At 54.1% G+C, this 12,196-nt stretch overlaps 1 protein-coding gene across 1 annotated transcript; it reads left to right on the top strand.

The window, feature by feature from the left end:
• The first annotated feature begins 1,521 nt into the window (after positions 1 to 1,521).
• Positions 1,522 to 9,656, top strand: CALML4 (calmodulin like 4). The gene is given in 6 exon segments (XM_024568131.3): positions 1,522 to 1,614; positions 1,617 to 1,670; positions 1,785 to 1,815; positions 4,646 to 4,786; positions 6,338 to 6,526; positions 9,358 to 9,656. Coding segments are annotated over 6 exon segments (591 nt in total). The 5' UTR covers positions 1,522 to 1,536; the 3' UTR covers positions 9,456 to 9,656.
• Positions 9,657 to 12,196: the final 2,540 nt, after the last annotated feature.

Genomic DNA, 12,196 nt, shown 5'->3' with positions numbered 1-12,196 from the left:
GGAGCGTGCACACGACCCAGGGCCGCGCACGGGTTGATGAATCTTCGGATGGTGAACTCGTATGTAGCCGCCACCCTCAGGCCACAGGAGAGACACCCCTAGGAGGCACCTAAAAACCTAAGGAAGGAGATGGCGAGGGTGTGTCAGTGGGGATGCCTCTGGAGCACACTGCCTCAAACCCCAGCACACGCTGCCTTAAACCCAAGGAAATGTGTCCCCTGACGAGCCCCTTCCCAAACGCAGAGTGTTTCCGAGTGTGGGTGTTGTTGGCCTGGTCCCTGCGCTTTCCCCCAAGCCTCAGCCCTGTTCCCATGCCCCTCCTAGGCCCGGCTTGACTGTCCTTCGCCTCTCCTCTCTGACAGTGAGAAGTTCCCCTCCTTTCCTGCTTCCTGCACCGGGGCCAGCCTCTCCTCTCCCCAGCCCCACCCAGAGGGAGGGAGAATCCTCCAGCTGAAATTGTCTGCGTCTAAGAGGTGATTCAACACACAATTTGGGGGAAGAGAGAACCTTCCAGGTGGAGGTGACCAGGAAAGGAGGGAGGGGAATGGACCAGAGGCAGGTCCCCCTTCCTCTGCACAGGTGCAGCCCCTCGCTGGGACCCACTCGTCCCCCAGGCCAGGCCCCCTTGCACAGGGCACAACCTATGTGGCCATACACACGGGTCCTGATGGAGTGGGAACCCCAGAGCTAGAGCCCCGCTGTCAGGGCAGCTACCAGCTGTGCATGGGCAGCTAGACAGGGAGAACCCAGCCGCCCAGCTGAGCAGCTCCAGGGAACGCCCCACCCTGCCCTCGCTTCCTTGGAGAGAGAGAGAGAGAGAGAGAGTGTGTGTGTGTGTGTGTGTGTGTACAGTGGGGTTTGGGGAGCAGCACAAACCACTGAGGAAATGGGGAGAGTCAGCAGCTTCTGACGGAAGCAGTGGGGGCCGCGGAGGGGAGAGAAGGGAAAGGAAGAAAAGGAGGAGCTTCCTGCCCTGGCTGGGAAAGTCACATAGGAGGCCTCCCTCTGAGCCCCCTGGGGATCCCACCGTGGGGCCTAGACCCCAGAGCTGGCACCCATCCCCACCCCATCCCCAAGGTGCTTGGAAGGAGGGAAGGGAACTGACACATTGAGAACCACTGGGCAGTGGCAGAGGCCATCACTGGGCTGCGCCATCGCTGGAGACCCCCTCCCCGCCGACCAGGTGGTGGGTGATGACTCTTAAATGAGACAGCATGCTAAGGACCCCGGCACCTTGTCAGCTCTCCGCTTAGTCCCAGGAGGGACAGGACAGACCCCCTTGAGGCAGGCCCAGGGCAGGGGCCACTCTCTGTGTACCACTGCCCCCTTCGTGGAGTCCAGGGAGGGCTCCCAGGAAGGAACGTTTGTCCGTTTGCTTCAGAGAGCTTCAGCTTTCCAGTGCGGGACCGAGGCCCCAGGGAGCCCTTCTGCAGCCTTGTTTTCTCAAAACCCAACCAGCTGCTCTGCCCAGGCCTCGCCGGGCATCAGCTGTGCAGGGAAGCTGGAATCGGACCCCTGGCACTGGGCCTGGTCTCCATGGCAGCTGCGGGTTTATTACAGGGGCCTCCACCCAGCTTGGCGGACTTTCGACTTGAAGCAGGGAGGAAGGAAACCAAGAAAGCAGTCCTGGGAGCAGAGAGCCCTGGGGTGCAGCTGGAGGCCCCAAGATGGTAAGCGAGGGTCTGTGTCACCTGCCCGCTGACTGGGCTGGGAGGCGGGGGTGGGGCACATGGCCCACACATTCATGGAGTCCCTCCCTAATTGTTTTCCTCTGTCTGCTGCAGGCCAAGTTTCTTTCCCAGGACCAAATTAATGGTAGGTTGGGTTTGCTCTTTAATTAGCAACTCACAGCAAAATATGGGTCTCATTAAGCAATTTGCTCTGCTGTTTTTGTTGGTGGGGAAAAGGCGGCTGTAGTGGGGGAGTTGGGCCCACCCACAGGCAAGAGACCACTGCTGCAGGGAGGTGGCTGCAGGGAGGTGGCTGCTGGGTGGAGGTGAAGGGTACGGCTCACAGGTAGAAGTGCTGGTGTTACATCTGCCTAGTGCAAAATACAAGTGGGGGAAATAGCAGAGAGAGCTCATTTGATTTTCCTCCAGAAGCTGGATATGAGGGGCACGAGGAGGGGTGAGATAGGGGATGGAGAGAACAACCATAGTTAACTGGCTAGGGCTGAGGGCCCAACCAGAGAAGAGGGTCTTGTTCTTGGCTGAGCCAGAGCGAAGAGCCCTGGTCTGCACTCTCAGGCAGCACACCTCTACTCTCTGGGGGCCTCGGTCTCCCCACCTGCAAGGTGGGAGGTCCCCTCTACCCGACGTCAAGGCTGTTTGCTCTTTGGAGCGCTTTATTCCCTGAGCACTGCCCCCCCCCCCCCCCCCCCGCCCCCACGACTTCCTGAGCCCCAGGCAGGTTCCAGTTTCAAGCCTGCACAGCTCTTGTTTCCCCAGGGCCACGGGAGGAGCAGGGTTACACAGAACTAAGGGGCCCAGACCCGCACCAGAGGAGGCCTGGCATAGGCCCTGGGGGTGGGCTGAGGGTTACCTGGGCAGGGGTTCCAGAGCTCTGGGTACCCAGAGCTTGGTCGAGAAGGAAGAGTGGGTGGGTGGGTTGTAGGCACCAGGTGAGTACCTCCCCGTAGACCCCTTGATATTCTCACCCCCAGAGGAGGGCCAGAGCAAGGAGTTTTAAAGCCCGAGGCCTGCGCAGGGGCTCTCATGCCCCATCTCAGGGAGAACCTGAGTGCAGTGTGGCTGTCGGTCTCAGCGTCCCCCACCCGCACCTGGTTCTGAGGCTCACCGACCCTTTCTCTGAAGCTCCGAGAAGGGAAGACAGCAAACTTCCCTTTGGATCCCATGTCTGACACCAAGAAAGTGGCCACTAGTGTTTAATAAATGAATGACAGACTGGACAGGGGTGGCCTGTTGGAGTGGGAAGAACAGGAGCCTTGGGGTAGCGGGCCTGGGGTCCTAGCATGTCCGAGCCTCAGTTTTCTTATCTGTGACGTGGAGATATGACACCACCTCCCGAAGCTCCTGTGAGCGACTGACAGAGGATGTCAGCCGTGCGCCTGACACTGGGCCTGGTGCAGCCTGGGGTCACCCGGGCGTGTGCCAGGGCCAGCTCGCTCTCTAGCATGAGCCGGCTGGTGCAGTTTTAGACATTTTGGGAGCTGGTTGTTACAACCAGTCATCATTAAATAATATAAGATTAATCAACGTTCCACCCCCTGCATTTGTACAGAAAAATTAAAAAGATGGCCCTATTGCAATCAGCAGTGCCACAATTTGGAAGAGGTTTTAGTTTAATGAATATAATTTGCACAAGGCTAAGAAACAATTTAATAGTAGATCACTTACCAGATTGAATAATAGCGCATTCATCAGAAAAGGGATGCATCACTGGCATGCGACCCACTTGTCAAGTCACAGTCTCCACCCTCACCCCACCCCCAGGCAGGGGCTCCACCTGGGGTGATTTGAACTATTCTGATGACACGATGGCAGGCCCACCCCGAGTTCTGAATCAGAACCTCTGTGGGAGGGCCCAGGGGTCTTCCCAAGCTACTGCTGGCCTCACTGCTCCTCCTGAGCTGGGAGGGGGGACTGAGAGGCGGGTGGGTGCCCTGCCCTGCTGGGCTGAGAGAACGTGGCTCCAGAGGCCTCAGCTCCTGTGGGAGAGAGGGTCAAAGAGAGCCACACGCTGCGTCTGGTTAGAGGCTGGGAAACACCCTGGTGGCACCCCTCAAAGTCTTGAAGAACAGGGCCAGGGCCTGTGTCAGAGGGCGGCTCAGGCATCTGCAGCCTGGAGGCTGGGGTCGGAGCAGGGGTTTCAGAAATGCCCATAACTATAATAATAATTGTCACCACATAGGAGCGCCTCTGTCTGCCAGGCCTCTCCCAGGGGCGGGGATTCCCAGTCCTGTCAGTAACTCAGAGGCATTCCCCTTCCCCACATCAGTTGTCTTTGCAAAGGCCCCCTGGGTGTCTGGAGGCCCTGCTGCCGGCTCCCAGTCTCCCTGGACTGGGCCTAGTGGGGAGGGGCTGGGGAGAGCTTCCCTGTGGTTTGAGTCAGTTGTGGGAGGAGAACAGGGGGAGCAGAGAAAGGGGAGTCAGGAGAGGGAAGAAATAGGGTTGCCAGGTAAAACACAGGACCCTCAGCCCTGGCCGGTGTGGCTCAGTGGGGTGGAGCATCATCCTGCGAAGCAAAAGGTTGCCGGCCGATTCCTGGCCAGGACTCGTACCTGGGCTGCAGGTTTAGTCCCAGCTGGGGTGAGTATGAGAGGCAACAACCGATGTTTCCCTCTCACATCGATGTTTTTCTCCCTCTCGTTCTCCTTCCCTTTCCGTCTTTCTAAAAAATAAATAAATAAAATCTTTAAGAAATACTCAGGACACTCAGTTAAGTTTGAATGTCAGATAAACAACAATGCAAAAATTTGGGACGTACTTATCCTAAAAATATGTTCATTGTTTATTGGAAGTTCAGTTGAACTTGGCAGTCCTGTATTTTTAGTTGTGATGGGAAGGGGGGCAGAGGGAGGGGGCACAGGGCGGGGAGGGAAGAGAAAAGGGAGGCGAGGGTGAAGTGCCGGGCGGAGCGGAGGGTGGAGAAGTGCTCCTGATTCTCCCTTCCCGGCTGTGTGCAGAGTACAAGGAATGCTTCTCCCTGTACGACAAGCAGCAGCGGGGGAAGATAAAAGCCACTGACCTCATGGTAGTGATGAGGTGCCTGGGGGCCAGCCCGACCCCCGGGGAGGCGCAGCGGCACCTGCAGACGCAGGGGATAGGTGAGTGGGCTGGGCTGGTGGGCGGGCCCTGAGCCAAGCAGCTGGGGGCCTGGGAGGGGCCTGACAGGCAGGTGCAAATGGTGGAAGTGCGGACAGGTCAGAGGTCACCAGCTGGGAGCTGTGGAGGCATTTGGCCAGGTGTGCTGGGCATCGCTCAGGCTTCCTGGAATTCCTGCAGCAGCTGGTGACACCCTCATCTCAGGGGACCTGGCGGTCCAAGCCCTCCAACAAGGCAATCGCCACTCCACAGTCAAGGCAGAGCTAACAGTGACCCCAAAATTGCTTTGACAGAACAACTTCCTTTCACTGAGTACTCATCACATGCTTAGCTCAAACAGCCCTGGAGGAAGGCACTGCTTTGCAGGTGAAGGTCAGGGTTCAGAGCCCTTGGGTCACTTGCCCAGCTGCTTAAGCCAATGGAGGAATCAGAGTTGGAACCCGATTCTTCTGATTTCAAAGACTGACCTTCTAAAAACTATGCAATTCTGGGAGGAAAAAAAGGTGGAGGAAAACCCAGTCAAAATGTTGCCAGGTGGTTCTCTCTGGTAGTGATTTTCATTCCTTATGGGTGATTTTCATTCCCTTCATCGTTGTTTCTTATATTTTTGACAGTGGGGACATACAAGATTTTATAACCAGAGACAAGTTGTGTTTTTTTAAAGAAAACAACAGTGGTGTCCGAGGCTGGGGCGGCTGTACACACTGGTAGCTGGACACTCAGGAAGGAAAGACTGGCCCAGAGAAAGGGGGTGGCCTGGAAGGGTCACTTGATCGGGAGGTCAACTGGAACTCAGTTGCCTCATCTCTCAGATGGGTCCCCACCACATGCCTGGGTGACCCCACAGCCCCACCAGTGTGCCTGCAGCAACGCTGGGAGCCCGTCCAGGGCGGGCCTCTGAAGGCCTAGAGCCCGGTGACAGAGCGCTCAGTGACAAAGATTCCCTGTTTCCACCTCCAAGGGGTGGTAGTTTCCTTTGGTTTCTGTCTCCTCCAAACAGGAACTTGTGGTCAGGGGAAGTTTCAATTTCCTGTAGTTACACCCCAGGCAGGGGCAGGACTGAGCCCCCCAGGCATGCTCAGAGGAGGCACACGGGCCAGGGAGCCTTGGCTGGCTGCAGTGGGGGGAAAGGCAAGCGACCAGCCCAGCCAGGACTGGGGCTTGAGGGCCAGGTGGGGCCACCTGTCCATCTTTGTAGATGTGCAGTGGTGGCTGCCAAAGAGGGGGTGGACACATCGAGGTATTCCCCCGCAGTTCAGGGCATGAGAGAAGCACCTGGAAGGGAGCAGAGGAGGTGGGGCTCCGTCCTGGACCTGCCACAGCTCTGCAAGGTGACTTCCCACTCAGAGCTTCTGCCTCCTTAGTGGGCAAAATGGGATGGTGAAAACCATAGTTCCTGTGCCTCTTCCCCATGACCACTGCCACCATCGTGACCCTTCCTGAATCAGGTGGCCCTCAAGCTGGCCAGGAAGGCTTGGGTAGGAGGCAAGCTGGCTTCCCCAACATCGGCCTTTTCCTCCCTACTCACTCTGCTGTGTTTGGGGGTTCGCTAGACAGAAATGGAGAGCTGGATTTCTCCACCTTCCTGACCATTATGCACATGCAAATAAAACAAGAGGACCCGAAGAAAGAAATTCTTTTGGCCATGTTGATGGCGGACAAGGAGAAGAAAGGCTACATCATGGCATCCGAGCTGCGGTCGAAACTCACGAAACTGGGGGAGAAGCTCACCCACAAGGAAGGTAATGGCGTGGTTCCCCCTTTCCCCACAGCGGGAGAAAGGGGGGGGGGCGGTGACACCACCCGGACTGCGCAGACACTGCGTTTCATGCATGCCCCAGAAGGCTGCAGAGATGGTGAGGTGGGTGAGCTGTGGGCTGGAGCCAGGGGAGAGAGCTGGGGGAGCTGGGGTGATGGGGGGAGAAGTCCAGCCAGGCAAAGGGAGGGCCTGGGGAGTCCCAGCTGGGACCTACTTGGGCCTCACCCTGAGTTTAAGCTTTCACTGTGGGCCTTTGTTCAGAGCTCTGCCGCCCTGGGAGCACTAGAGCCCTCTTATGCTGAGAAAGACGCAGGGGAGCCGAGTGGCCTGCGGTAGCAGAGCCAGAGTTGCACAGAGGTCTGTTAGACACGCATTAGCTCCGCGCACCCCCAGGCCAGCTCAGGCTCTTTTCTCCGTCTTCTGAAGTGGCGGCTGACGCAGGGTGTCCAAACTGAGCTGCTACTTTGTTCCCTCCCCTCGTGCCTCAGCCAGCTCTCACAGCTCTTCCAGAGGGGTGTCGGTGGCAGCCTCTGCTGGGACTGCTGGTCCCAGAACCCTGTCACAGGCCTTTGCCTACCTCCCAGCAGTGCAGCGCGCCTTCCTGCGTCCCAGCAGGACAAGGGGCCTGGGTCTTCTGGGAAAGCCCTGTGCACGTGGCAAAGGGCCACCCCAAGGCTGGCATTTCTGGGGTTCTTCCAGCCTGCCCGGCTAGCCCTCCAGTCCTGCCACGGCAGCCATTTTGAGTCACCAGCAGTGTCTACACCCACTGACCCGGGAGGCTGGGATTCCCACTCAGGCTTCTGGGCTTGCTGTGGTTGTGATGGGGGTGGTGGGGGGAGCTGGTGATGGGGGGGGGCTCGACTAGGACACAGCAGGTGGGGAAAGGCTCCAACAATGTCGGCCCTTTAGCCTTTGGTGAGATCACAAGCAGCCAGTGGAGGGGTTGCCAGGTTGTGCTTGGAATTAGATTTGAATCCTGGCTCGCCTTCATTCTGGAGGACCTCAGATGGGTTTCTTCACCTCTCTCACCCTCCTCAGTTTCCTTGTTGGGAAAAAATGAGGTTACAATAGACAATCCCTCAGGTCCCTCCAAGAGCTAACATTCTATAAAGCCGACTGCTTAGATTTTATCTGCAGCCACAAAGGCACAGCGCAAAGCACTTAAAAATAGTGCTGCAGAAGGCAGATCAGCCCCCCGCCCCCGCCCCACCCCCTGCTTTTTCAGGCTGGCAGCTATCCTGCTCTTTCATTGTGGCTGTTTTCATGGGAACTGGGGAAACATGGGTCTGCCTCCCTCTCGGGCTCTGAGGACGCAGCTCCTAGTGCCTTTTATGTACGAGGTGGGGTGTTGGCAGAGAGGGCCAGCTGGGGCCTTACTTCTTACGGTTAGTGATCTCTGTCTAAAGTTAACACCACGGGCCCTAAACTCGTACACATTTCTCATTTGTTTAACCGGTCAAGAAACATTTCAAAGAAAATGGCAATGTGTTCCCAGCAAGCTGGGGGACCAATTTCCCTTCCTTTGGCTGTGGGGGATGCTAGAAATAGGAATCCTTTACCCTGAGTGACTGAAAGAAAACCTTCACCTTTATTGGAGCAGCTGGAGAAGGCTGTCAGGGAGACCTCCCTTCTAAGGCCTGGGACAGGCTGACGTCAGCACCCTGATTCTTTCTGGGTTCAGCGTGAACCACCATACTACCCAGCAGGCAGACCCTGCCACCTGGCTATCCAGCGTGGTCCCTTTTCTGGGCAGGAGGCTCAGTGGTTGGCAGGGCAGCTGGTGTTGGACCAGTCCACTGGGATGGTTTGAACCAAGTGGCTGGTGGGTAGAAGTTTCTCCATGAAGGTAACTTACATTCTTCGTAACATTCTAAAAACATGCATCACTCCCATCAGCCTAGGCACAGAACGTGGTGACTAGTTTAGAAGCTGGTTAGGCAGAGAGTCACAGGGTATTTTCTAAGCCCAAAATTACGAATCGGGGATGTCTAGGGCCGAGGAAGTGGACAGAGGGCAGTGAGACAGTTTTTGCAAGAGGGTCAGCATAGTTCAAAGAGCCGAAGGTATGTTGGCCCCGAGAGGCCACTGTGGAGAAGTTTAAGCTGAAATGACCCTTTTTGCCAAGATCTGGGACAAGCTAGTATTTTGTTCAAGGAATCCAGAAACAGAAGTAACAAGTAAATGAAGTGATTTTTTTGGAGCAACGTCAGAGAACAATGGCGGTTTTGTACCCTTTCAGCTTTAGACACAGTTGAATTTATTTTCTCTCATACTTTCCCCACCCCCAAAACACAAACTCCTAAAAAAAGGTGACGGTGGCAGACACCACTTGTCACCAAGCCCTCTCCTGGGGTGGGGCATGCCCATTTGGAAGGGAAGGCCAGGGTGGCCCAGGGTGGAGCTGCTGAGGTTGCCCGTTCAGCTGGGAGGGTGGGCTCTGGGAGGTAAAACCCTCGCTGAAGGTTTCCAGAAACATAGAGACAGGAAATTGAGGCCATTAAAAACAACAACAGAAAAAAAACCAAGGTGGCTTCAGTGACTGAATCCTCACCGGTCCCTGCAGAAAATCCAATGAACTCCAAATTCTATCAGTGGTCTCCCAGGGGTAGGGGGTGGGCTGTCCTGTTCTGTTCGACGGCTTATTTCCTGGTCTATGTGAACAGAGGACTGGCCACTCAGAGAAGACCTCTGGGGAGCCCCAACCCAGAGGGGCTCCTTAGTGGCCTCCTTAGTGGGCAAATGTCCACTAAGGAACTCGATGTCCTATAATGTAGCAGTAAAGCTGAACTGAAAAATTAATGTGATTTATTGCAGTGGATGATCTTTTCAGGGAAGCAAATATCGAACCAAACGGCAGAGTGAAGTATGATGAATTTATCCACAAGATCACCACCCCTGCGCGAGATGGCTGAATGAAGAGAACGTAAGAAAGCCTCCCCGGGCCTGAGAAATCAGACAGATGAATTTTAAAGAAAAGCGTTCCTTTCACTCAAGGGAGGCGGCACAGCGGCAAGATGACATTACCTAACTGTAGCAGAGGATAACTTAGCAAATGAAATGATTTTGGCCATGGAACTAGCATGTCTTTAATAAAAGATTTTTATTAATTTTAATCACTGCTGTTAGTCCAGCCCTTTACAGGAAGGAAAGGGCCTATGGTTTGGAGTCAGCCCTGGCTTCCTCCCCTGCTGCTGTTTCCCAGCTGCCTGGCTTTGGGCAAATCATTTCACCCCTCAAAGCCTCAGCATCTTCACTAAAGTTGGATTTCTATTTCTTACCTCAGGGAGCCTGGTGGGGATGGTCTGAGTTAATAATGACTTGAAAAGTGTCTGCACACTGTAGCCCACTGTGTAATGCTGAGTTACCATGGTAGTACTTCTCCAAAGAAGGGCAATCACCCAAAAGACCATATCCTCTATCTAGTGCTGGAGTTATTTTCCACATTTCCAAGACAAAGCCAGTGCTGGCTGAGAAACAGCACCAAGCAGAACTAAAACAAGGAACTGTGGCGACATTTCTTGCAGTACCACAGGGCCACTTACAAACTCTCATTCCCATCTCGACACACAGTGACACAGTTGAGATTCATTCATAAATACCAAGTATACTGCCCTGATTGGTGTCGTTCAGTTGGTTGGGCATCATCCCAAAACGCGAAATGTCACCAGTTCAATTCCCAGTCAGGCACATGCCTGGGTTGCAGGTTCAGTCCCTGGTCAGGGGACGTACCAAAGGCAATTGATCAATGTTTCTCACATTGAGGTTCCTTTCCCTCTTCCTCTCTTAAACATAAATCTTAAAAAAACAAAACACCGAGTATAGGGTAGAAACATTCACAGTAAAACAAGGCAGACTCAGCTAAACACAGGGAAGACTGACCTGCCTTAACAGCCTACACTGAAGGAAGCCAAAGCAAACCAGATGTGACAAGGTCTCGCAGAACTTCAAAGGCCCTTTCTGGTGCTTCTGTCAGAAGTTCCAGCTTTTTCCAGCCTATTACCAGAGAGGTTCACAAACCTAGGATGGGTCAGCTCAAGCGGGTCAAACCAATTGTGGCTTCAAGCCATTTCCCCGTGACTAACGGAAAGTAATAAGGGGATGTAATAGGACATAGCTATGATACAGCAAGAGCCCTGGGAGACGGTAGTGAGGGTACCAGCCCTGCTGGGAGCAATTCCAGGTGAAGTGGCTGAGTTATGTAGCCAAGAGGTGCCAGGCTAGTGCTGCCTGTGTGACCCAATTTGTGGATCCACCAGCAGAGTCGGCACTGCCCTAAAGACGGGTTGGAGTCACACTGGCATGTTCAGGGGTGGGAGAAAGGGCAGAGCTCTAAACAGAGATTTTCGTCCTTATATGTATCAAAACTGGGCTCTCTGGGCTGTGGCTTTGTGTAATGGTGCTTAGTGGCTAAAGCAAATCAAACTAAGGAAGGTATGTTTGGGGGGAGGTTATACAAGGCACATGTCTAAGGGCCAGGCACAAGGGGAACTGCAGGGGACAACACAGTCAGTCTCTGCAACCATCTCACATGGCTGCGGGCTTCAGACCACACCAAGGTCCTGCGAAAGAATTCTTCATTTCCCCAACAGTGGAAATACCAACGAGAAGTTCCTAGGAGCTACAGAGAAGGGTTTTGTGGACGGCAGGCAATAAATGGCACAAGCAACCTGGTAGGTGAGGCTGTGATCACCTAGCTGGGAGTGTAGGTTCACTGTGCAGGGGCAGAACCAGGTTTCGTGTGGTCTGAGCTTGTATGATTTGGCAGCCTTAAGAATATAAAAATAGAAATACAGATTTGGTAGGACTGCTCCCAGGCCCCTACAAGAGGACAGAGCAAATAAGGAGCCCAGGTGCTTAAACTTCATCACCATTGTGGTAAAGCCCCTGGAGGTCTGGTTAGACGTTCACACCCCATGGAGAACGGCTTCATCTCACTTCCAGGCAAGGCTCACAGGTCCTGGCCCACGTATCCTAACTCACCATGGTATTAGGCAGCAAACCCTACACAGCCAACATGGAATACCAGGGATTAGACAGTATATACCTTTGATTTATTAGAAGGAATGGAGCACTAAGTTCTGGGATCTGATGATAAATGAGAGTACCTTCCCTTAAAGCCTTTTTGTCTTTATCACCGAATGGCCCCAGTATGGTTTTAAAGCAACTTTTACTAATCTCATTTGCCTCAAGTGGAGCTTGCCAAACACTTAAGTGGTGTGGAGTGGTCATGAGAGCCCGGGGCTCATCTCCACTGACTCAGTGTCCCTGATTAAGGGTGTTCAGAAGCTGGGATTCTACAATCCTATGAGGTGTCTGACTTACACCTCTATCCCAGCAAAGGCTTTTATACAACCCACGTCCAGGGTTTATGCTCATTCCTAAAATTCCAACCAGTTTGCCTAGCACCAATCTTATTTACAAAAGAGGCGACGGTGCTCTTAGGTCTCCAACTGTAGATTATTAAACAGACTTAATACTAAGCAGATGCTGTGGTTCATTACAAAGCTAGCCGTATTTCAGTGAGAAAAGGGAACGATGGCTGTACATTCATTACTTACCTCAAAGCATGTTGCAAAAGAATTACTTGTCATGCTTTGAAATCTCAGGATGAAAGTGCTTTGGAAGCACAAAGCCTCACACCTTCCTCAGAGAC

This window comes from Desmodus rotundus, chromosome 7 (genome assembly GCF_022682495.2).
Source record: "Desmodus rotundus isolate HL8 chromosome 7, HLdesRot8A.1, whole genome shotgun sequence".
In the NCBI taxonomy this organism is placed as follows: Eukaryota; Metazoa; Chordata; class Mammalia; order Chiroptera; family Phyllostomidae; genus Desmodus; species Desmodus rotundus.
The sequence above is the reverse complement of the archived record's forward strand: the minus strand, read 5'-3'. Positions and strand labels throughout refer to the sequence as shown.